Genomic DNA, 22,029 nt, shown 5'->3' with positions numbered 1-22,029 from the left:
CAAAATACCTAATCACCAAGTACGGAACACGAAATACACGGATTGTTGCCTAATGTTATGACATCGTAATGCCCAACCGTCCGGTGTCAGACACTGCTATGGGTCCGACCTCCGACCCCCCGGCTCCGTCTTGGAGTCCGTCGTCGCCGACATCTGCGTCTCCCACCCCAAGCTCCTCACGGCCGAGACCGCCCCTACCACCCCGCCGCTCTTCCAACTCCGGGGCTCATGCAACAACCTCCTTTTCCAATAACCATCTTGGACCATCTATGGCACCGGCCTCGGCATCATCAGGGTTTACTGCCGACCCTCGTAGCTCCTCCTCCCAGTCCCTGGGTTCCTCTTCCTTCGGCGACCATTCCAACACCGCCTCCCGACGCACCTTGCTTGTCGTCTATATCCATGGCTTTTATGGGAACGACCAATCTTTCCGCTCCTTCCCCGCGCATGTCCACAGCCATCTCCGAAATGCCCTGGCTCATTCCCATGTCGTACACACCAAGACCTATCCCCGCTACAAGACATACAGGGCTATCGAGGTAGCCCGTGACAACTTCAGCGCCTGGCTGGAGCCACATGAAGGCCCTACGACAGACGTGATTCTGGTAGGCCACTCCATGGGGGGCATCCTCGCCGGCGAGGTAGTCCTATCAGTATGTCTTTCCCTTTCTCTTGCCTTATAGCCTAAGTTATGAGAAGCTAACCCTGTTCTTGTAGCCCAACCGCCATCCGTACTCTTCCCATCCCTTCAGGCATCGTATCCTCGGCACTGTCTCTCTCGACTCCCCATTTCTGGGCCTCCACCCAGGTATCGTCGCATCTGGACTTGCTAGTCTCTTCCACCCCTCGCCCACCCCTTCCCCTTGGTCCGAAGAAGCGGCGGATATTTCTCCGACAGTCTCCAATACAGCCGCCTCGACTCCACTGAGCACCAACTCACCCCAGGTCAGCCAGCACAGTTCCATCGTTCCCGAATACGCAGACCAAGCGTCCTTCCTATCCCCAACCTCTTCACCATCTACGGAACCTCGCGACCCCCTCTTCAACCCTCCTTTCTTCAACGACAACGCCTTCAAAGAACGCCCTTTCCACAAACGACTGGCTCGTTTTGTGAAAAAGCACAGTTCTGAGGGCATCATAGGCGCCGCTCGCAACCATGTACTCTCGCATCTCGAGTACGGCGGTTGCCTGGCAGACTACCCGGCCCTTCACTCGCGCTACAACAAACTGCGCGCACTGGAGGACGTTGATGACCTCGCGGCCTTTCGCGACCACCCAAACGACCCGTCCGCTCAAAATTCTATGCCAGCCAGAGTCCGCTTTGTCAATTACTTTACCGTCAGCACTGGTAGACCCAAGCAGCCCCAGTCGGGAACCCAGTCGGGAACCCCGTCGCCGACCGACGAGAGACGTTCACCTGTAGACACGATCCTCCCCTCGCCGGCAGGGCAGACGGTCGATTTGCAACGGGGTACCTTGCGTGCCGAGGATTCCGAGGGTCTACCCAGGACTTCAGGTGATGGCGTTATAACCCCTAAAATCTCTCTCGACGCGCCGGATGCCCGGGAAAGCCTTCTGATTCTTGATCCCATGCCCATGGACCAACTGTCCTCGGGCGATGAACTCGCATACTCGCGAAATCAAGATGAGGGTCCCTTACATGTGTCGAGTAAGGCCGACAACTCCCCCGACGGACGAGTCCCTGCAAATGCACCACAGGAAGCGGCACAAGACTCTGGAGTTCTGGCCGCCTCCCTCGAGCGTGACCTGGATTTACCCCCAATCCCCGACCTGCCCGTCCAACCAACCCCTCCCGATTTAGACAGCTACGTCGACAAAGAGGCCCGCCGTCAAGCCGAGAAGGAAGCGAAGAAGGCCCAGAAAGGTTACGAGCAGGCGGTGAAACATCGTGACAAAGTACTTCGCCAACGACAGCAGCTCTTGGACAAACACCGCCGACGGACCGAGAAAGAAGCAGCTCGGCAAGCGAAGCAAGCCGCCAAGGACCGAGTGCGGGAGGAGAAGCAACTCGCTTGGGAGGAAAAGAAGAGCGGCCCGCAGGAGGAAAAAGAGCACGACACCGGGCCGCTCAGTCTGGGAGGCGCCCATGTGGATGGAGCATCATCATCAGTTGCCCTGTGTGACGGGCAAGCCACCGGCAACAGGCCTAAAGGCGAACGACGGGATAGTACTCATAGGGATGCAGACGCCCAGGAAATGGACCCGAGAAAACCCACACTTTCGCCGGTCAAGCGGAAGCCGCCCAAGGAGCGCAAGTTTTGTGTTCTCCCTCGCCGGGTCGGCGAAGGCCGCGATGAGACATGGGTGCGCGTCTTCATGGAAGGTGTCGACGAAGTGGGCGCGCACTGCGGCCTCTTCGAATCAGGCCCGCATTACGATCGCCTTGTCGGCGACGTGGCGCAGCGCATGGTCGACTGGGTGCAGGAGGATTTGAACTTGGCCGCTGTTCGTCGGCTGGCTGAAGAGGGCGACGGAGATATGGTTGGAGGTGAGAAGTAGAGGAATCTTTAATGCGGATGAAGGAAGTACAAGGCTCTACGGGAGTGTGGCGGTCCCTTGGGTCAACGCTTCAACGCTTGTCCCGTGCTAGATAGATATGGAATAGAGAATTGACGCTGAGTAGAGTACATCGCATGGCATTCGTCTATAAGTGCGACAGCGTGGGCACTACGACTGGAAGTTCCAATTGCTTTGTATTAGTAGACAAAGATCTACAAGAGAGGCATCTGCGAGTCTCTCTCCAACGCTACGGTCTTTCATTTGGGACCGTGTATTTTTTTCTCCTTTCATACTACCAGCAACGGGTTTCTGCGTTCTGGCTTCAACATACTAATATCAGGTGGTGGGTTCCGGGGTCGGCCCAGCGCGATCGTCAAGAATACCTTTCTTGCCCCGCATCCTATGTCCTCTCTCCTCCGTCCGGTATGTTCATCATCCGCCATGCCATGCTTTACCGACCTTGTTTCCCCCCTTTCCTATGCTGTAAATTTTTTTTGTTCTTCTGGGTGGCATGGGCTCATCGGTCACGATGGAAGCCTCAGTAGCCAAAACGGATGTTCCTCCCTTGCCCCCAACGCCGTGCTTATACAGGGAAAACGAAAAAAAGAAAAAAAGTCATAAAGTGAGTAAAAAAGAAGAAAAGAAACAGAAAACAAAAAGGGGAGAACGTCGGTGGACTTCCGTGTTTCTTGTCCAAGCGTCTCATCATATACTATGCAGATTCTTTTGGCGGACTGTGTGCGCGTGATGATCAATAGCGATAAAACGAAGCGAACATCGATGGTGCGTCAGAGCGCATGTGCAAGTCGGCGCCGTCCCGAAGCGTTGAGGAACAGAAGAATTGGACCGTGGACCCGAGGATTCAAGACTATCGGGGTTGAGCCAAGGGTGACATCTGGTTCCTCGGAGCAGCCTTTCGGCCACGACGGCTCGCCTTGGGCGCACGACGACCGTTTCGGGGAGCACCCTCTCGGGATGCTGGCGCCTGGACGGCAATCGTGTCGGGAGTCTGTTTCCGGCGGACAGTCTCCTGCCGACCGGTATTGAGTATGACACGGGGGCCGGGTTTACGAGAACCGTCCGTCTCAGCGCTGAAGGCAATGCCGGCGGTCTGGGGACTAGCTGGGTCACCCTATACCCCTATTCCCGAACCGTAGGCTTGCCGCGGCGTTCCGTTCTGCGGGAATTGCGGAGTGCCAGCGCTCTTTAAAAAACAGGGTCAGCCCACAAACATCACGTTGCAGAAGAATCCGAAGCCCTACCTTCTTTTGGCGTTTCTGGCCTCCCCGATCATCGCCGTCTCCAGTCAAGTAGCCGTCATCGGGGAAGCCTTCGCCATATCCCTCGAAAGAGCTGTCCCCATACCCCCTCTTCTTGGTATTCCGCTGGGGACGAGGGACGCCCTGGGGTTGCTGCTGCGGTTTGGCAGCTGTCAGCCCAGGAGTGCCAATCGGCGTGCCCGGAGCGGTAGCCTTTCCGAAGGCATTTTTCGTCGGATCCGCAGGAGCAGCAATGTCACCGAGGACGGTAGTATCCCACTGCTTAGCGGGGATGGGTCCCTTGGCCATGGCGACGGCCCTGTTAAGACTGGCCTTGACACTCGGCGTCAACCCCGCCGTGAGATGGCTCCGGCCGTGCCAGAACTCCGCGTCGTGAATCGTTGCAATCTTTCCGAATCCGAAGTACTCTTCCTTTTTGCTCTTCTCCTTCTTCTGGCCATTCGAGTCGAACGCATCGTCCTGCTCAGAGCTCTCGTCGACGTCCTGTTTGGGGTCTTCCCACGGTTGCTTGACGGAATCAAACCTGCCCATGACGCCCAGGCGCTTCATGTGACCCTTGTATGTCTTTCGCAAAGCGTTCTTCTCTCCATCGGGCTTCTCTCGTGCCACTTCGGCGGCAATACCTGTCAAGTCGAACATCTCAAAAAGATCCTCAGTGATCTGGGGAAATCTCTGGCGGCGATGTTCTGCGCAGCTCAATGTTAACCCAATTCCGGTAAAAGAAGGATTACCTAGGTCAAAGGGAGAAAAGATGGGCATGCAGATAATTAAAAATAGCAGCAGGAGGGGAGACGGGACGCGAAGGGAGCCTTACGAGTCTGGCAAAGTAGGTATTTTTCGCCGACATCCAGATGGATGTCTTCAATACCGATTCTGCTGTCCTCGATATGGGCCTTCTTATGCTCCCTATCTCCAACATCGTCGATCGAACGCTTGCGCTTATGGGGCGTATCTTCGCCCATGGCGAAGTCTTGCGACATATCGGAAGGATGAGTCGTGCTGCCGTTTACGCTATGAGCGGGAGTCGGAAGATTGGTGGTGATGGAAGTCAGAGTGGAATTCATGCTCGAGGCAAGATCGGAGGTGCCGGGTGACAACTGTGAGGGACTCTGAGGAGTTTGAGGGTGGAACGACATGTTGGCGTTGAAAGAAACAGCCTGTAGTTGGTTCCAAGGGAGGGAAGGAACGTCGCGATCGTGCGGTCGGAAGAGGGAGAAAATGATCGAGGGCTTAAGGAATGGGTAGAGGGATGTGAAGTCGCTTGCCGGGACCCAAGGACAGGAAAGAGCGCAACTTCCGGAAGTGAGGAGATGGGCCCTTGCCGACCGTACAACCGTACAACCAAATGGCCCAAGAAAAGTTCGGCAGAATTGGCTTCGACGAAGATGATGCGAGAGAAAGCGACCGGCGGAATGCAAGGATGAGGGAGAAGGCTGATGGCGGGTCGCGCCAAACCGCCGACCGGGTTCACGTTTCCCAGGAGAGCGTCATGCAATCTCTGCTCCGTCTGGCCGCGCGAACCCCGTCGATACTATGATTTCGCTAAGATAAGGATGCAAATTCGTCGTAGGGTTAAAAACTCTGAGGGTCGAGAATCGTCGCTGTCGATGTGCTCGTTGGTTCTCCGCGGGCGGAAGGTCGAGGTTGTTGATCTAGGGTCGGTTGGAAGAGGAGGAGATGATTGAGAGTGAAGTGTGAAGTCCGCGGCCAGAGTAGGAAGATCTTGGATCTGGGTTCGTGCGGAACAATGGGTCGGGCTACAGTAGGTACCTACCTTACCAAGGTTTTGCCAGACGTACTGTGGAAGGCAAGGCGGTGGGTTCCGGGCGAAACTGGGCAAGCTAGGTAGGCACCGTCAAGATAAGGTAGCAATATGGTTGGCTCAGGCAGGAGCGAGGCCCATTGGTAGTCCAAACCTCGCTTAAAAAGTCTAATAGTCGGAACTGTATACTGTACAATATCTTATAATATACACTGTGTCCACATCAAGCGATTAGTCAGAACTTGGCACAATGTGGGCGAATGTTCAAGTTCACTCCACTTATCTGTCCGGAGTACGGTGATACTTAATACGCCGTGTGCCTTCTTTCCAAGGAAGAGCGCACGGTCATACATCACGTGACGCTCCTCAGTTCTCTTTTTCAATGGAGACCTTTGTTCGTTTTCCATTTTTCTTTCCCTTTTCCTTCATATCACAAAGACCACCACGCATTTCAATCATATCGCCAGCTACCCTTTGGCTGTTTTTGCACCATCTCCTAGTTGCTGACGATTTAATCGTGTGTGTCGAGATTAATGATTAAACACCCTTGTTTAAAAACAATCATCACGAGGGCCCCCTGTGTGGCTACCATGACACGATGATCACCTGAAACAAGTTTGGACATGTCGATTCCACATATGAGGGAGAAGTAATTCTTTATATTATATTTGGTGGCTATGATTACATGTCTGTGTAAATTTCGGAGCATGGCTTTGTCTAAGGATACAGGCGAATCTTTTTTCTTCTTCCTTTTTTTGGTCTTCAAATGTAGTAGGTGGGTCATCCATTTTCTTAGGTCTTTCATTTTGTCCTAGCGAGGCTGTGATGATCAGTTTCTGGTAAACCGATTCTCAGCCACGGTCTTCGAGACCTACTTTGTTGAATGTGCAGGGTTAGGCGCTCGAACCTTGAATCCGATTTGGTTGAGAATGGAGAGAAATGGCAATATCTGAGCCACTTGGGCACTGTGAAACCGAGCCGAAAACGACTCAAAGTCGTGCCTGGGGAACGTCGAGTTTGACTGACATCGATCTTGTACGAATAGATCCCATCGCATACCCTCTGTTCCGTTCGTTCCTTCAGTACGGCTCGACCTTGACTGGTCGAATATCATCATACACTGGTATTTATATTTTTATATATTTGCATGCTTCATCAAGTCTAGGCCATGATCAGGCAGACCCTCGCTATGTTTCCCATCATTCCAAAGGTCATGAACCACATCATCTTCCCGTAACGCCCACCCCATTATGCCGCGTTCCTGTATACTGTGCTTCCCTGGTTCCTGAAGCTGATAACGTCCCTCCTCTGCATGATCATGAGCGTCTTGTTCAGAGCCTGCTCACTATACCCTTTCTGCTCGACCATCTCGCGCCTGAGTTTCGCCAACGACGTACCCCAACCGACAGGCAGTCGTCGTTTGAGCTCGGCCTCCAGGCGGTTGACTTCCTCAATCAGCTCCCTGCTGCCTTGGTTGCTGCCCTGGTTGACGGCGTCCATGGTGGAGCACAAGAAGAGCCGGATGGCCTCGTCGACGTGCTCCTCGGTGGCGACAGGGGAGAGTGTGAGCTTGGCAAGCGCCTCGGTGATACGCACGATGGCCTCCAGCTGGCGGATGGTAATGGGAATCGATGACCTAGCGTTCGCCTCCATCTCAGCGGCGTGGACTTGTCTCCGGATGGAGACGAAATGGGACGAGAGCTTCTCGGCTGCCTCGGGGCTAAGTCGAGGTGCCATGCGACTGTAAAGGGGAGGGAGGGTTAGGAGTCAGCGCTGGCATACGAATGTTGGACAGATGTGTGGGTGTGGGCTTCCCTGGCACTTACGATCTGCAGTAGCTCATATACCGCTTCATCTTCTCCACGGGAATCTCTGCTTCCACCTGCTCTTCAACACCCCGTCCACCCATATGGATCCCCATGACGTGCCTGGCCATTTTCTCGTCCTTCTCTCTACTGTGATGATCTCTGACGATGAAAATCATGTCGAATCGGGACAAGATGGTGGTCTGGAAGTCAATGTTCTCCCCGGGCGTCTTCATATCGTCGTAACGACCGAAGATGGGGTTAGCAGCAGCGAGTACAGATGTCCTCGCGTTGAGGATGGTTGTGATGCCAGCCTTGGCAATGGAGATGGTCTGCTGTTCCATAGCTTCGTGAATAGCCACTCGGTCCTCATCACGCATCTTGTCGAACTCGTCGATACACACAACGCCGCCGTCGGCCAGCACCATCGCACCACCTTCGAGATAGAACTCGCGGGTGCTCTGGTCCCTGTGGACCGAAGCTGTCAGACCAGCGGCCGACGAACCCTTTCCGGACGTGTAGATGGCTATTGGGGCGCACTTCTCGACGAATTTGAGAAGTTGCGACTTGGCGGTACCCGGATCACCGAGCAGGAGAACGTTGATATCACCACGAAGCCTCATGCCGTCGGGCAAGATCTTCTTGGTACCGCCGAGCAGAAGGCAAAGGATGGCCTTTTTGATATCCCGATTGCCGTAGATGGACGGGGCGATGCAGTCGGCCAAGATATTGTACAGGTCCGGCCTTCGGCTCATCTCGAGGAATTCTTGCTCCTCTTCATCCGTGAATATGGCGTGCCCGCGTGCTGTCTTGTCGAGGTCTGTCTGAACGCCCATCGCCCTCAGATAGGAGGTTCGGATAGCAACGGCGCCGCCGGTGGCCGAGTTCCTGGATCCCTTATGCTGGTAGATCGACATGATGCCCGTGATGGTGCATCTCGAACCCGGAATGACGCGATTGGTCAGGTAGCGGTCAGCGGAGACGAGCACATGCCTAGGCAGTTCGCCCACTGGCACCATATCGGGGGCCTCTTGTAGCTTGATGATCTGTTGGTCGACGAATCTGGATCGTTCGTGCATGATAAAGTAGGGGTCGAGGGGGCAGTTGGGCGTCGGATCGTTCGGTATCCTCTGTCGACCGCATTGCCTCGGTAGCGTCACACCGCTGAATCCGCCGAAGACGGGGATGGTCGTTGAATGCTGGCAGTTCCGGCACTGGGCCACGACCTCGGTGGCTTTAGAGGATATAACAGAGGCGCCGATGACGATGCCGGGCGTCCTGACTAGACGTCCGATAGTCATGGAATCGAGATTCCGAATAGAGACCTCCTCGGCGTTCGAGTGTAGTAGAAGCTGGTGCTGAGGCAGGTCGACTTTGCGTTCGTGGGGAAAGATGATTCGGTGTGTGCATTTCTTCAGGGCCGCCTCGAACTACGACAAATGATCTTGTAAGCGACGGGAGACAGACAGTAAGACTGGAAATTCCGCGATTCAACGAACCAGAGGTACAACTTCAGCCGGCTCCGATACCAGCCGATGAGCAAGCTCTTCGTTGTAGTTGATGAGATCGTTGACGTCGACATCGCAGTAGTACTTTTTGAGGAGCGCATTCTCTTGCAATTGGACTCTGTGCCGACAGTCAGGAAGGCAGGTTCCCACAAACAGAAGAAACAGGGCCACGACAACACACCTATAAACGTAGTCATTGCCGTGTCTAAAGTCGAGAATGAAGTTTTCCAGTTGGGTCTGCAACTGCAAGCGGGTGTCCTCGTTCTGGCCGACGCTCGGCTCGTAGACGTGACTCGAGTACACTGATTGCCGGTCCATGGCGGCAGTTACTCGATTCTCTCAAGGAGTTTTTCTTGGAAACGATTCCGGTTCGGTGAGGGGTATCGAATTGGGGAGGGACGTCGCAGGGTGTTTGGATTAAGGCACAGAAGCTCAGGCACCACAAAGAGGTGTGTGGGAGAAATTGCACCGCGAAATGGAGCAACGAGCCCCTGACGCGACGCGTTCCCGGGCCTGTTAAAGTGGTTGCAGCAAAAGACGATCCAGTAAGCGCTAGACCTATTCGGGCCATAACCGTTATCAGGGGCGCCAAGACAGACTCATCCGATTGGGAGCTCCAATGATTAGATAATCCTGCCTGAATTTCGGTGAAAACGGCTATTCTTCGGGTGCCTTGAATACCTTAGGTAAGAAACAATAAGGGACGTACAGATCCAGACGTACAGAGGCGTAGATCTGTCTCTTGACAGCTTCACGATTTCGGCCATAATACTAATTAAGCTGTCTTTCCCGGCATTTATGGTCGCAAAATGCACAAACATACACGCCCATTGTTTCTCGATTTTCTCCGAAGCGGTTAATTGCTTCTTCTAAAGCTTCCACAAGCACCGATACGACCCCCGTTTAGCGATGATATCACGATAGTTTGGCGACACAGCCGTCAACTCCTAGTCGGCTTCTGTCTTCTCGTTGGTCTTATTGCTGTACGACAAATCCGTCACGTTGTCCGGCCTGCCCGGAGGCTGGATGACACCGCTATTATCCTCAGTCCATAATGTTCTCTCATTCAGCTGCTCGGATGTCGATGGACTCCTTCAATCCCACTTCTCCTCCGGCCTCTCGCTCCGAGCACTCTATCCACAGGTCGGCACCGACTTCCCAACCCATATCCCGCCCCACGGAACTCGAGACTGACAAAAGTAGTAGGCCGGGAACAGGTTACCTTCACAGAAGGCGTGGTTCGAATGCTAGCTCTATACACTCCATCGGTGGCACGCTCGATACATCATCAGCAGGCCGGTCGCATTCGGTGGTCGAGTCGGGTCAAAATGGTATGTCGGCGCATAATTGCATTATGTCTTATACAAAGAGTTCGTTTCGGCCTAGTGATTAACCCAATTCCAGCTATATCGACTCTTCTACAACCCCCGATAGTTCGAACCGGCCTCGTCCCCCACACATCTGCTCCGGCTTCGAGCGCCCATAAACCCCCTTCTTCCCGCGATATCCCGCCCGTTACTCTGACCAACATTACTCACGTCGATCCGGCCGAATTCAAACCATACCTATCACAAGTCGGGGCCTTGTACGAACAGCTTCGACGAGTCAAGGAAAACGAAGATGACGTTTCTACCATCCGTCGAGGTAACAAGGCCGACGATTACTTTGAGCACCCCGATGAAGCCCATCTAAGACCGGGGGCTCGCCCGCCTTTCCTCACGCGCAGGTCGTCCATCACGTCACTATCGTCTATATCCTCTCTCGACGCCGCAAGCATTCGGAAATCATCATCGAGTACAAGCCGGCGGGGGCCACAGGGACCTCCCCCCCTCTCCACTATCCCCAACGTGTACTTTGACGCGGATTTTCATTTGGAAAACCCGAGGACGTTCGACGTCGTAAGCGAGCGCTCTGAAGTCGTTCGGCCTCCACCAGGCAGCACCGATGACAAGGGGGAAAAGAGTGCGCCGAATGGCAGTGCGGCGGCTCCCAGGAAGGCCTTAGCGACCAACGCAATACTGCAAGAGAAGCTATCCTGGTACATGGACACGATCGAAATGCACTTGATCAACTCCATCTCCACAGCCTCAACAACGTTCTTCACGGCCCTGGGTTCCTTGAGGGAGCTGCACTCCGAAGCAAGTGATTCGGTGGAGAGGATCAAGACGTTGCGGAAAGAGTTAGCAGCTCTCGACCGAGAAATTGCACAGACTGGCTTGGATATGATCCAAAAGCGTCGACGCCGCGAGAATATCCAGCAGCTGAATGATGCCGTGCTCCAGCTACGACATATCGTCGAGGCGGTGAAGAAATGCGAGAGCCTAGTCGATTCGGGACAGGTCGAAGAAGCGCTTAACGGCATTGACTCCTTGGAGCTACTTATTGCGGGTGAGCTCCGGGAGGATGACCCTGCGGCTGTCACAACGCCGGCTCTTCGGGCTATATGCCTGCGAGATTTGAGAGGGGCCACAGCACTGCAAGGCGTGAACGACGACCTGAACTCTCTTCGGTTCCGCCTTGGCAAAGCGTACGAGTCGAAGTTTGTGAATGCACTACTGGATGACCTTCGCCGGCATCTCGAAGCTGTCAAGCAGCAAGAAGTGCTCCTGCGGTGGAGTAGTTCCTCCATGCGAGCTAGGGGTGGACATTCGAGGGAGCCCTCGGTATTTCCCAGCTACCTGGCCTCGACCGACGAGCTCAAGAAAACCATACGTCCCTACCTGGTCGGACTGCACCGCGCGCAGCACATAGCGACAGCCACCAGCGCATATCGCGAGGCCGTCCTGCGCGAGGTCCGGAACATCATTCGGCGACCATTACCGAGCTCCGCCGATGATGACAACGAGTCCATGATGTCCGTCTCGACGACGAGTGGCGGGCGGAACTTGTCGAGCAAGGAGAAATCTTCTATCCTCGCACGAAACCTACGGGCTCTGGATCCGAAGGACGCGGAAGATCTGCTCCAATCCGCGTACATCGGCGTCACGGAGACGCTGCGTCGGCTCACGACCCAGGTTAAGGTTCTTTTGGACGTTGCGAGCTCCTTGTCGGCGGACCCCCTCGGCGACAGCGGTACAAAGTCGCCGCCCATTCGATCGCCGTTGTCAAGCCCCAAGCCGGAACGACAACAAGACGGATCCATCTTTGAGATACAAGAGGAGATTCACAAGGCCATGGACGTCGCGAATCTGCTTGGCCAGGCTGTCGACATTGCACAGGACAAGATCGTCAAGGTCCTCAAGGTCCGGGCCGACCAGAGCACGCACTTGCCTCTTGTATGGTTTTTGCGATACTTTACGCTGAATCTGTACTTTGCAAACGAATGCGAAGCCATCTCGGGTCGCAGCGGCACGTCTCTCAAAACGCTGGTCAACGGGCACATCAAGGAGTTTGTACAGTACCATGGAGATGCGGAGAAGCAGAACCTCGCTCAGAACATGGAAACGGATCAATGGGGCGCCAAAGACTTCACGGAAAAGGATGCGGCCCTCTTGAATGAGGTGGTGGAGAGCAGCACGCGAGATGCCCCATCCTGGTCCGAGGGAAGCAACATTTGGATCGAGTACTCGCCAGAGGATGAGGAGACGGCAGACGCGGCTGCTCAGGCGAAACCCGAAACGAATGGAACGAGCAGGGAGAAGACGAGGACGGCCGTGGTGGAAGGCGAGAGCTTCATCTTGCCCAACTCGGCCATTCTCTGCCTGGAAGGCATCACGCATTTCCTGCACCTCATCAAGGGGATCCCCTCCATGACCACCGACGTGGCGACGTCTCTCATTGCATACCTTCATCTTTTCAATTCACGGTGCACACAACTCATCCTCGGTGCCGGCGCAACGCGGTCGGCTGGTCTGAAGAACATCACCACGCGGCACTTGGCCCTCGCGGCGCAGGCACTGGCCCTCATCGTCACGTTGATCCCGCATATACGGGAGTTCGTCCGGAGGCACGCAGGATCCGGGGCCGGCGTATCCAACTTGATGGGCGAGTTCGACAAGGTGCGTAGGCTGTTCCAGGAACACCAGAACAGCATTTTCGACAAGCTTGTCGACATCATGGGCGGTCGCGTGGCGTACCATTCCAAGGCGATCAAGGCCATCGATTGGGACGGCGACGGCGCCCAGTCGGTCCACCCGTACATGGAAGCGTTGGTCAAGGAAACGGCGACGCTGCACAGGGTGCTCAGCAAGCATGTTCCCGAGAGCTCGGTCCAGATGGTCATGGTCCCCGTGTTCGCAAGCTACAAGGAACAGTTGGGCAAGGTCTTCGACGCGGCCGACCCCAAGACGGAAGCGGGCCGGCAAAGGTAAGAGACATTCCCTCCGCAAACGATGCCCCCCCCCTTTCTCTCCCCGAAACCCGAGACTGAGACTAACGAATTTCGGGGTGTGTCTAGCATGCGCCGCGACGTCGAATTCTTCACGACCAAACTCGCCGACCTACAGGGCTTTGGGACGACGGGCGAGCACCTCATGAGTATCGTCGACGGGAAGACGGTTGAGGCTCCCGCGCAGCCGTCACCGTCTACCCCACCCGCTACTGACGCATCACAGCCCGTCGAAGGAGAGGAGGATACAGCCAACAAAGGCGAACCTGAAAAGAGCGATGCCAAGGACTCGGGGCAAGAGGGCAAGTCTTCGCCGCCACCCGATGAGACTACCAACGACAAGTAGATGGGACCCAAACCAGAGGGGGAGATGACGAAAACGAAGAAGATTAATCTCAAGGCTTCAATGTCAAGCACGGAGTTGGGAGCATTCTACATCCGCGGCGGGAGACTAGCTATTGCGGCTCCCCTGCGCTATAATCAGCCATGTTTGATCTGTCTCTGTTTACTTTAATGAAGCAGCTAGCCTTTGTGCCGACTTTTTGACATGTTATATAACACGTGAGGACAGAAGACAGATGATCTTACACACCTTCACAACACTCGCTCTTTTGAAGCCTCGTTAACTCCCGACCCTTTGCTCTGCTCCATCTTTTGCTTCGGGACATCCTACCGAGACCAAACGTGCTATAATAGCCACCCAAGTGTTCGGAATCCCTGGGTTGCCTTTCATCGGACAGAGAATCCTTCGAAACCCGAACTGTGACACAAATTAAGCCACATGACTAGACAAAGAACCCCTATTTATAGCAAAGGGGCCCGAATTGTCACAGGGCTTCGTGCAGGTAGCCGTGGAACTTGTCTTTGCCGGGAAGGGTCAAAAGAAGCGAAAGTCGGGGTGCACCCGATGAAGACGGGACACACGAGGGCAATATGGAGTTCATACCAAGTCAGACACTGTCAAGGAAACAAACGGAGAGGTAATCATGGTGAAACAATCGGAATATTACTTTCCGATACAATAAATGAACTCGGTAGCCAGGAAGAGGCTGACCTATGCCAACTTGAAAATATCCCCGGTGATCTCCAATCTTCGAGAGACTACAAGATCTCAGCCGGGGTAAGCGAATGTACGAATCGAAGTATAAAATGACAAAAACGCCGCTCTATCGAGACCCATAACAGTGGTTTTATATAGCCATCCCGTTCCCCGTTACGGTGATCCCATGATTCCCATTTCCATCGTTCCCCAGACCCCTCGGGGAAGAAACGTTTTCCGTGTTTGTTGTAGGTTTCCGGTCACAAGGGGCATATATATATATATCCTGCCAGACAGTTGTGGTCTGTCATCTTGTTGGCGGCTCATAAATCGTAACAATAAATGGCCTCATAAAATCGTAGTAGCGTTCTACGCTTGCTTTTGGTGTGTTGGACGAGAAACGAGAGACGACAGGTGTCAAATCCGCCCATTCTTTTTGGTGTCCCAAGGGGAGCCAGAAAAGGAGGGTGTGTGTGTGATTTGACTCCAGCTTAGAACTTGCCAAGGACAAAGTCACGCTTGACAGACTTCGCCTTGTGGCTCTTGAGGGGGCTGACGCCGGAGCCGAGGGTGCAGACGAGGTCGGTCTCGGGGGTGACCTTGGTCTGAACGTCGTCCCAGACGTAGTAGGCATTGTTGCAAGGGAAGTCTTGGCAGCCGGACGACGGGTCCTGGGACTCGACGGGGTACATCTCCTTGACGCCGTCCTTGTCGTTGGGGTCGACGATGGCGGAGACGTCGAAGTAGGTCAAGTCGTTCCAGCCCTGGAAGGCGACCTCGCCCAGCATGCCGGGGACATTGGGCTTGCCGGCCGAGACGGAGTACCAGTTTCCGATCCAGCCCTCGGGGATCTTGGTGGTGATGTTGTCGCCGCCGGCGATCTTGACGCTGTCGATCTCCTCGTGGCCCTCGCTGGGGGTGAAGTAGACGGTCCGCTCTGTGTCGTCTAGGGAAATGAAGGTGACGGTGTTGGTCAACTTGACGGCAGCCGCGAGAGCGGCAAAGCCGAGGAGGGACAGAGTCTGGGTGAACTTCATCTTGAAAGACTGCAAGTGGAACAGACGGTTGGTGGCCAAAGAGTGTCTGAAGGAACGGTGTAAGACGAAAGTCTTCGTGGCAAGGAGAGAAACGTAGAAACGGACCAAGCCGTTATGCTGAGGCTTCAAAAAGGAATGAAGTGCTTCGAAGAGCTTGAAGGGAAGGAAAGGAATCAGGTCAAGGACCAGGCAAAGGATTGTACACGTGTAATGATAGATACGGATAGATTATCGGAACGAGATGTGACCGGTCGTGGCTTGAGATGAGGGATCTTTATACCCCCGGATGGGTGGCTACAAGATCGGAGTCGAGACCTGAAGATATGATATGGAGGGCATGAGATGGGGCTGGGAGACGTGCCCGGGACGAGGGAAGATCCTTGACAAGGCCCCATCTCTATGACCTTGGAACGGATCTGGTCATGACTAGTAATTAGATGGTACCTGGATTCGTGCATAACCGGAGGGCTTCAGGTCCAGAGACCACACGGAGAATGGACAACGGAGGGGCCGGGCCCACACCACCATCCACACCACCATCCACACCATCCACACCACCATCCGCATTGTTCGTTGCTTCGTATGGTCGTAGGTGGAGGGACGTCTTCTCTTTGTTCCTCCGACTCCGAGTTTAACCGACTGCTACGACTGCCTCAGCCCAACTTGAGGCGCCACCGGCATACAGTACGTGCCATTACTTTTGCGGTACTGGCTGCTGAATGGTGCAGGACGACTCGGGGAGGTGACGTAGGTGTTACAACTTACGCCGCCGAGTATGGAGCGGTGTACCTTATACGGTGGAGGTAAGGTAAAGTCCAGAGACATAGACCCAGCCCAGCTGGTATTGTTTCTTTCTTCCTCCAGCATCCAATGCTCTTCGGGTGTTGGTGGCCTCTGTGCCTGAGCACATACGAAGTAGAGTAGGCGGAGATGGGCATCTCGCTGTGTCGCTTTTCGTGGTTGATTGATATTGTCCGTTCACCCCGCTACGTATGGGACGAAGAGTCAGTTATGAGTGGAAGTTGAGTCAAGCATGGCTTGAACGGGTAAGGGGTTGGTTGCCCTCTCGGGCTCGATTCCCGAAGCAGAAATATTGAGGGCCCTGCCACGTACCCGCCAGGCACCCCATATACCAGAACAGACGGGGCCCGCCGTGAGGTGTTGTTGCGAAAATATCATCACCAAAACATCCAATGAGGATCTCGAAGAGAAGGGGGGGGGAGGAAAAAGAGGCGGCAGTTTGGGCTGGAGTGTGGTGGGGTTGTGGTGGATGTGGTGGATGTGGTGGAAGTCTTGTCATGGCCTGGAACTTGGACGTTGGGACCTTGAGATGATGAAAAGTGTGAATAAGCTTCCTTCACGGAGCCAGCCGTATGGGTTTGTTTGAACACGCATTCGCAGGTGCCGCGACCTATTGGTTGCTCTTCCCTCGGAACAAAACTTGATTGGTGGAGAAGAGGACGCTTGTACCTGGTTCCTGACAGGAATTCCGCGTGGCACACCGTGACAGGGCTTTTGTGGCTTCTTGGTGGCGGCGGGGCTTATTAACTCAAGCTCGTTTTCGCTACATTGAACACAGAGGAACGGAATACGACTACAAGAATAGTAATTATCCGTATTTTCTCAAAAGGAGGCGGAGTAATTACTTGATGAGAAGTCAACCACGTCAAAGAATCCAAGACAAAGGCGTTCGGGTGCCGTTATTCCTCTTGCTGGTCCTCGAACTCGAACAAAGTTGGGACGAATGAGATGGTACCTAAGGTAATAAGGAACAAAAAAAAGTAGACAGCGTCCAAACATCGGGTCATCGAGATAACCAATGTACCTATGCCGAGTGTGGGTCGCACAGTGGGTATATGTGTACTTCCTACACGTGTACTGCACTTTCTAGACCACCCAAGCAAGGTACGGTACGTTGTAAGCAGATCCTGCAGGTTGAGGTTGCAGGTTCCTATCGTCTGGCCCTGTAAGGTCAAACGAAATAACCTGAGAATCCCGACTGTCTTTTGATAAGAAGTGCAGAATAATACTCCGTTAAGGCCTGAGGTACTTACTTGACTCGCTGACCGACTCGGTACAAGTGTACAAATACGATGACCACATTGAGATATACCTCACCAAAGCAATAGGAGGACAAAGAACGAACAGGATAAATACCTAGCGCGCCATCCATCATGCTTCGGTACACGTGTAATACCCAAGGTATGTGATGTGAACGAGTCGGGAAAAAAATAGAAGAGTTCTCTTGGGTACGAAGGTATAAAATAGAATAGTCGTGAAGTCATTGTTGACTTTTTGTCGCCATTATTAGGTCTCAGTACTCCCTCCGTACACTAAACTTACACGACGTCTTCCGTCGGTGTCCTAAAAGCATACATACACCCCACATATAACGCTATTACGAATCAAAGGGAGGTTCGGCACCTGACCCGGATACTTGTTCCTTCCTTTATTATTATACGAACTATGCATTTATTAACTTTTCTAAGCGCCAACGAATATTATGCTATTTTCGTGTATGTTACCGTGGCTCTCTACCCGACGCAAAAAAATATGTTTTGTGAGAGGGTTAGGGTACGAGGGACATCGATTGTCCAGAAACAGTATAGCACTATTAGGTACATGGTTACATAATTCGGTGGCTAGATCGGGAACGGCTCCATACTGTGTTGATTGTAGCATGATCCGTCTCAGTTTTCGCCTTAGCTGAAGAAACTCTTTCAAACCTCCTGAGTTGGGGTGGTTTTTGGTGTCCCCAATTTTGTTTACAAAGTTAGTGCTGATATACTATAGTCGACACGGTATTAAGAGCTCATCTGCACTGTACAACTATCTCCGCACTAAAATTCTGTTCGGAACCTTGGCAAGATTTTACCCTAGGTACTGCGAAGTAATTATCCTCGTTCTTCCGGTGTCTAGGCCTTTCAACTGAGCTCCTTGGCGATTTATCTGATCGATGGTTATTTCCAAGTTGCGAACTGGGCAACATGGTTCGAGCCATCCATCCTACATGCATCGATGTCGGCAAATACAAACTGCAGGGTATGCAGAATTCTGAATAACAGACAAGGTTCGTATAGACCATTGACATCAAATATCTCAATACGAATAGCAGCCGCCTCTGTGTTGGGAGTCTCGATATCCGATATCAGAACAATAACAATGTCCGACCTGAGAGCGAGGCTTTGTTCTTCAGCATCCACAAAATCCACAAAACCAATCTATATGGTACGTGTAATAACCGAATAACGCAAGCAAACGGCACGGCCTGGGTCGACTCGTCATCATCTCTTGTCGTGCTCGTTCTCGTTGTCGGCAGCCCACCTCGGAGGTCTATTCAGCCCCTCCGTGTCATCGACATGACGAAATATGCCCTTCTTACTCTTCTCCCCCTCTTTCCCCCCTTTTTTTTCCCCTCTCCTTTTCTGATATTCTTCCGAATCTGCAAAATAATTACTCCACGGTCCTCCACGTTTTCACATTGACACGATGTACGCGTGTACTACGTACGAAGTATGCCCCGTAGTATCCCGGACCCGGAGCATGGTTGGCTCTCGACTCCTTTTCCTCATGCTTTCCGGAGGAGGAACGATGTCCGAAACCCTTGCGGTCCGTGAGCATGGTCCACACACGTGCAGGCTGCCGTATGGGCCAGGCCTTCGTTGGTCGTTATCTGGCTGGACTGTGTATTCTTCACTTCCCCCGTCTTTGACTGGTTGCCAGGCCTCTGGCCCCCATGTTAGGGCTTTTCTCTGACTAACTTCTTCAACAAGATCCTTACTCACAGAAGGGAGGTGAAGCTGGGACCAATCGAATCTGACTTGTAGGGCTGCTAGGTTTTTATATCCGTAAAGAGTCCCATCTATCATTTTGTCAGAGCCGCCAATGTTTAAAGTAATTCATCCTGACCTAAAAGACGTTGAGCTTTATGTTATGAAGTTTAAGCCACACTATGAACTGTTATATCTGCGATAAAGCTGACACTATATGCTTAGAAAGTCTATTAACATAGGACCCAGAGTTGTTAAATATGCTTTGTATGTTATAATATATAGTTAATGTTAGTTGTTCTGTCTGGTGAACTAAAGCACACTTTCTCCTTGCTTTATAGTTATTAGTATTCCCTACCTACCCGAGTTTGGCTGGTTATAGGTCAGAGCCCGATGGACTGGTCAGATGTCGCAAGTCTTAGAACATTATGTTGACAGCGATATCTCTGTCCTGGCTCTGGTCAGTGCAGAATTCTCTGTTCGAGCTCTGACCTATAACCCCCCCTAACCGGGTAGGTAGGTAGGTAGGTACCTCGACCTCCGGTACCCAATACAAGTAGTGATCGGTTATAGGGTTAACATTGGATAATTGCAAGATTTGCGACTTTCTCGGTGTCGACCCTCTTATCCGAGTCCTTTAAGACGACGAGGACCGGGACTTCTCAACCTACGTTCTTCGGCGTTGACCCAAATATCATATTCTCTTCCATATTCCATTCTCTCTAGACCGTTGTGGCCATGGTGTCGCTCACGGCATCACAGGGCCTAGCCATAGGCTTTGTCGGAGGCGCAGCGGCGACAGTTGTTCTCATTGCCCTCGCCGCCTTCGTTTTCCTACGCACAAGCGACATCTACGGCCTGGCGCATTGGAAGCTCAATATCCGGACACCACTTCCTTCTATGTGGATGAATGTGGGATACTGGTATTTCTTCCCCAATTTCCTCTTTTCTTCTCGTATTTTTATTTTATTTATCTTTTTCTAGACAAGAAATTAGAAAAAGATCCACACACAATTCCTGGAATGCTTACAAGATCATACAGGAAGAAGCAAGACGGCGAACGCATCATCCACTTCGACGAGGCAGCCGCCAACCTGCTCAAAGAAGTCGTGAGCACCGCAGGCCTCTTAGACCGCGACGCCGCCGCCCGCCGCTCCAAACGCAATGAAGCACTCGCTATCCTGGACCTTGGCTTCGGCTGCGGCGACCAAACCTGGGAACTCGCCCGCATGGTCCGGTCCGGAGGCTGGCACGACTTCCGCTACGTCGGCCTCACTCTAAACGAGGCCCAGGTGCAGACGGCCTCACGCAAGATCTGCCGCGAAATAGCTACCTTGGACACCCAACTCGAACACCCTGACGAGACCACCACGACCGCTACCCCCACCACCCCCACAACTTCGTCCGGCCTGACCCTCCGTGTCGACGCATTCCACCTCTTCCGCGCCGACGCCGCCCGCCCAACAACCTGGTCCCCTCGCGTCCGGGAAGCAGTCGACTCCCTATCCGACGACGAAAACGGAAACGACCGCACCACCACCTCCCGGTGGCTCCTCGCCCTCGACTGCCTGTACCACTTCTCGCCCTCGCGCGGCCCCGTCTTCGAATACGCCGCGCGCCGCCTCCACGCGAACCTCATGGCCTTCGACCTGCTCCTCAGCGAGACCGCCCCGGCCCGGGACGTCTGGGCCGCCCGCGCCGTCGGCGTCTTCATGGGCTGCCCGCTGCGCACGTTCGTCACCGAGGCCGAGTACCGCGACCAACTCGTCGCCTGCGGCTACGACGGGGAGTCGGCCACCATCCGGGACGTCACAGACGACGTGTTCGCCGGGTTGGTGGCTTTCCTGGACCGGCAGGAGCGGGCGTTGGGACAGTACGGTATTTCGTTGGGCGGGTTCAAGCTAGCTGCGAGATTGTTCCGCTGGTTTGCCGAGTCGAGGGTTGTTAGAGCCGTTATAGTCGTAGCTCATCCCAAGGAGAAATGAACGTAATATTGGCATCTTCCCCATGGTGACCACCTGGCGGCGTGCCTGGTACATCTTTTCCCAACCCCTTTAAACACATAAAGGTGCCCGTCTTATGAATAAATCGAAGTCTATGCGGCTAAGGCGAACTCTTATCCTCAGGCCGTGGTCCGTGCATGGCGGGGCATCCATCTTCACCACCTCCAGCGGGTGTCACTTTGTAACTCGTAAACATTCACTCCCGTCGGCAACGACAACAACACCATCCATCCCATCAAGATACCCATGCACCGACATACAAACTCGAATTGCCGATACCAAGTGCCTGGCCAACAACGGTAGAGGAAAGAAAGAAATAAACCCGCCCCCCAGAACAACCAAAACGAAACCAGAACGGACACGAAATGTCCAACCAAGCAAGCTACGCAGACTGCGTCTCCTCCCTCACCCACTCCCTAAGCTTCCTGACCTCCGCCGTGCAAACCCTCGAATCCGCAACCTCCGACCTCCCCCGCCTCGCCACCGTCCTCCAAACAACCCGCCACTACGAGCTCATCCCCTCCGCCCGCCTCGCCGCCGCCGAAGCCTCCCTCCGCGACGAGATCGGCCCCTCCATCGCCCTCCTCCTCGACCGCGCCGAGGCCCAGGTCGACCGCCGCGACCGCCGCATCGAAACCCTCAAGGCCAGGTCCGACCTGCTCGCCGGCCGTCTCGCCGCCGGGGACTCCGAATCAACAGCTACCGCCCATGGGTCCGGGTCCAGGTCTCGGCCCAAGTCGGCTGCTGCTGCGGGGGCGGGGGAGAGGCGGCATACCCTCGCGGGCGAGCGGGGGCTGAAGGCTCGTGCGGTGCGTAGTCGGAAGGAAGGGTTGAAGTATAGTGTGGAGAGGTTGGAGCTGGAGGTTTCGCAGAAGGAGAGGGAGTTGAGGAAGAGGCTCGAGAAGGCTTCGTGAAAACCGTCTTCCTCGCCTTGGGATTCTGCACCGATTGGAGGTCCTGGGACGGGATTTTCTTCGA

At 54.0% G+C, this 22,029-nt stretch overlaps 7 protein-coding genes across 7 annotated transcripts; 4 read left to right on the top strand and 3 right to left on the bottom strand.

Annotated features, from left to right (window-relative positions):
* Positions 1-269: 269 nt before the first annotated feature.
* SODALDRAFT_323662 (hypothetical protein) lies at positions 270-2,520 on the top strand (the record flags this gene model as incomplete). The annotated part of the gene is made up of 2 exons (XM_028609818.1): positions 270-653; positions 718-2,520. 2 exons carry the CDS (start codon positions 270-272, stop codon positions 2,518-2,520), a joined length of 2,187 nt encoding a protein of 728 aa, XP_028467046.1.
* Positions 2,521-3,609: 1,089 nt separating this feature from the next.
* Positions 3,610-5,086, bottom strand: SODALDRAFT_155181 (mediator of RNA polymerase II transcription subunit 19). The gene is made up of 3 exons (XM_028606894.1): positions 4,615-5,086; positions 3,783-4,486; positions 3,610-3,724 (listed from the first exon to the last, which is right to left on the bottom strand). The coding sequence occupies exons 1-3, from the start codon at positions 4,934-4,936 to the stop codon at positions 3,653-3,655; spliced, it is 1,098 nt and encodes a 365-aa protein (XP_028467045.1). The 5' UTR covers positions 4,937-5,086; the 3' UTR covers positions 3,610-3,652.
* Positions 5,087-6,674: 1,588 nt separating this feature from the next.
* On the bottom strand, positions 6,675-9,327 carry SODALDRAFT_332671 (MCM2/3/5 family protein). The gene is made up of 4 exons (XM_028611777.1): positions 9,057-9,327; positions 8,867-8,993; positions 7,389-8,797; positions 6,675-7,303 (listed from the first exon to the last, which is right to left on the bottom strand). Exons 1-4 carry the CDS (start codon positions 9,191-9,193, stop codon positions 6,811-6,813), a joined length of 2,166 nt encoding a protein of 721 aa, XP_028467044.1. The 5' UTR covers positions 9,194-9,327; the 3' UTR covers positions 6,675-6,810.
* Positions 9,328-10,203: 876 nt separating this feature from the next.
* Positions 10,204-13,548, top strand: SODALDRAFT_276804 (vacuolar protein sorting-associated protein; the record flags this gene model as incomplete). The annotated part of the gene is made up of 2 exons (XM_028608032.1): positions 10,204-13,181; positions 13,272-13,548. 2 exons carry the CDS (start codon positions 10,204-10,206, stop codon positions 13,546-13,548), a joined length of 3,255 nt encoding a protein of 1,084 aa, XP_028467043.1.
* A 996-nt stretch (positions 13,549-14,544) lies between these two features.
* Positions 14,545-15,365, bottom strand: SODALDRAFT_155091 (DNase1 protein). The gene has a single exon (XM_028606893.1). It carries the CDS (start codon positions 15,276-15,278, stop codon positions 14,733-14,735), a length of 546 nt encoding a protein of 181 aa, XP_028467042.1. The 5' UTR covers positions 15,279-15,365; the 3' UTR covers positions 14,545-14,732.
* Positions 15,366-19,725: 4,360 nt separating this feature from the next.
* SODALDRAFT_294584 (hypothetical protein) lies at positions 19,726-21,119 on the top strand. Its single transcript, XM_028608758.1, has 2 exons — positions 19,726-19,971; positions 20,091-21,119. Exons 1-2 carry the CDS (start codon positions 19,787-19,789, stop codon positions 21,031-21,033), a joined length of 1,128 nt encoding a protein of 375 aa, XP_028467041.1. The 5' UTR covers positions 19,726-19,786; the 3' UTR covers positions 21,034-21,119.
* Positions 21,120-21,186: 67 nt separating this feature from the next.
* Positions 21,187-22,027, top strand: SODALDRAFT_332668 (hypothetical protein). The gene has a single exon (XM_028611776.1). It carries the CDS (start codon positions 21,417-21,419, stop codon positions 21,963-21,965), a length of 549 nt encoding a protein of 182 aa, XP_028467040.1. The 5' UTR covers positions 21,187-21,416; the 3' UTR covers positions 21,966-22,027.
* The last annotated feature ends 2 nt before the right edge of the window (positions 22,028-22,029 follow it).

This window comes from Sodiomyces alkalinus, assembly GCF_003711515.1.
Source record: "Sodiomyces alkalinus F11 unplaced genomic scaffold SODALscaffold_4, whole genome shotgun sequence".
NCBI lineage: Eukaryota > Fungi > Ascomycota > Sordariomycetes > Glomerellales > Plectosphaerellaceae > Sodiomyces > Sodiomyces alkalinus.
This window is presented reverse-complemented; position numbering and strand designations above follow the sequence as displayed.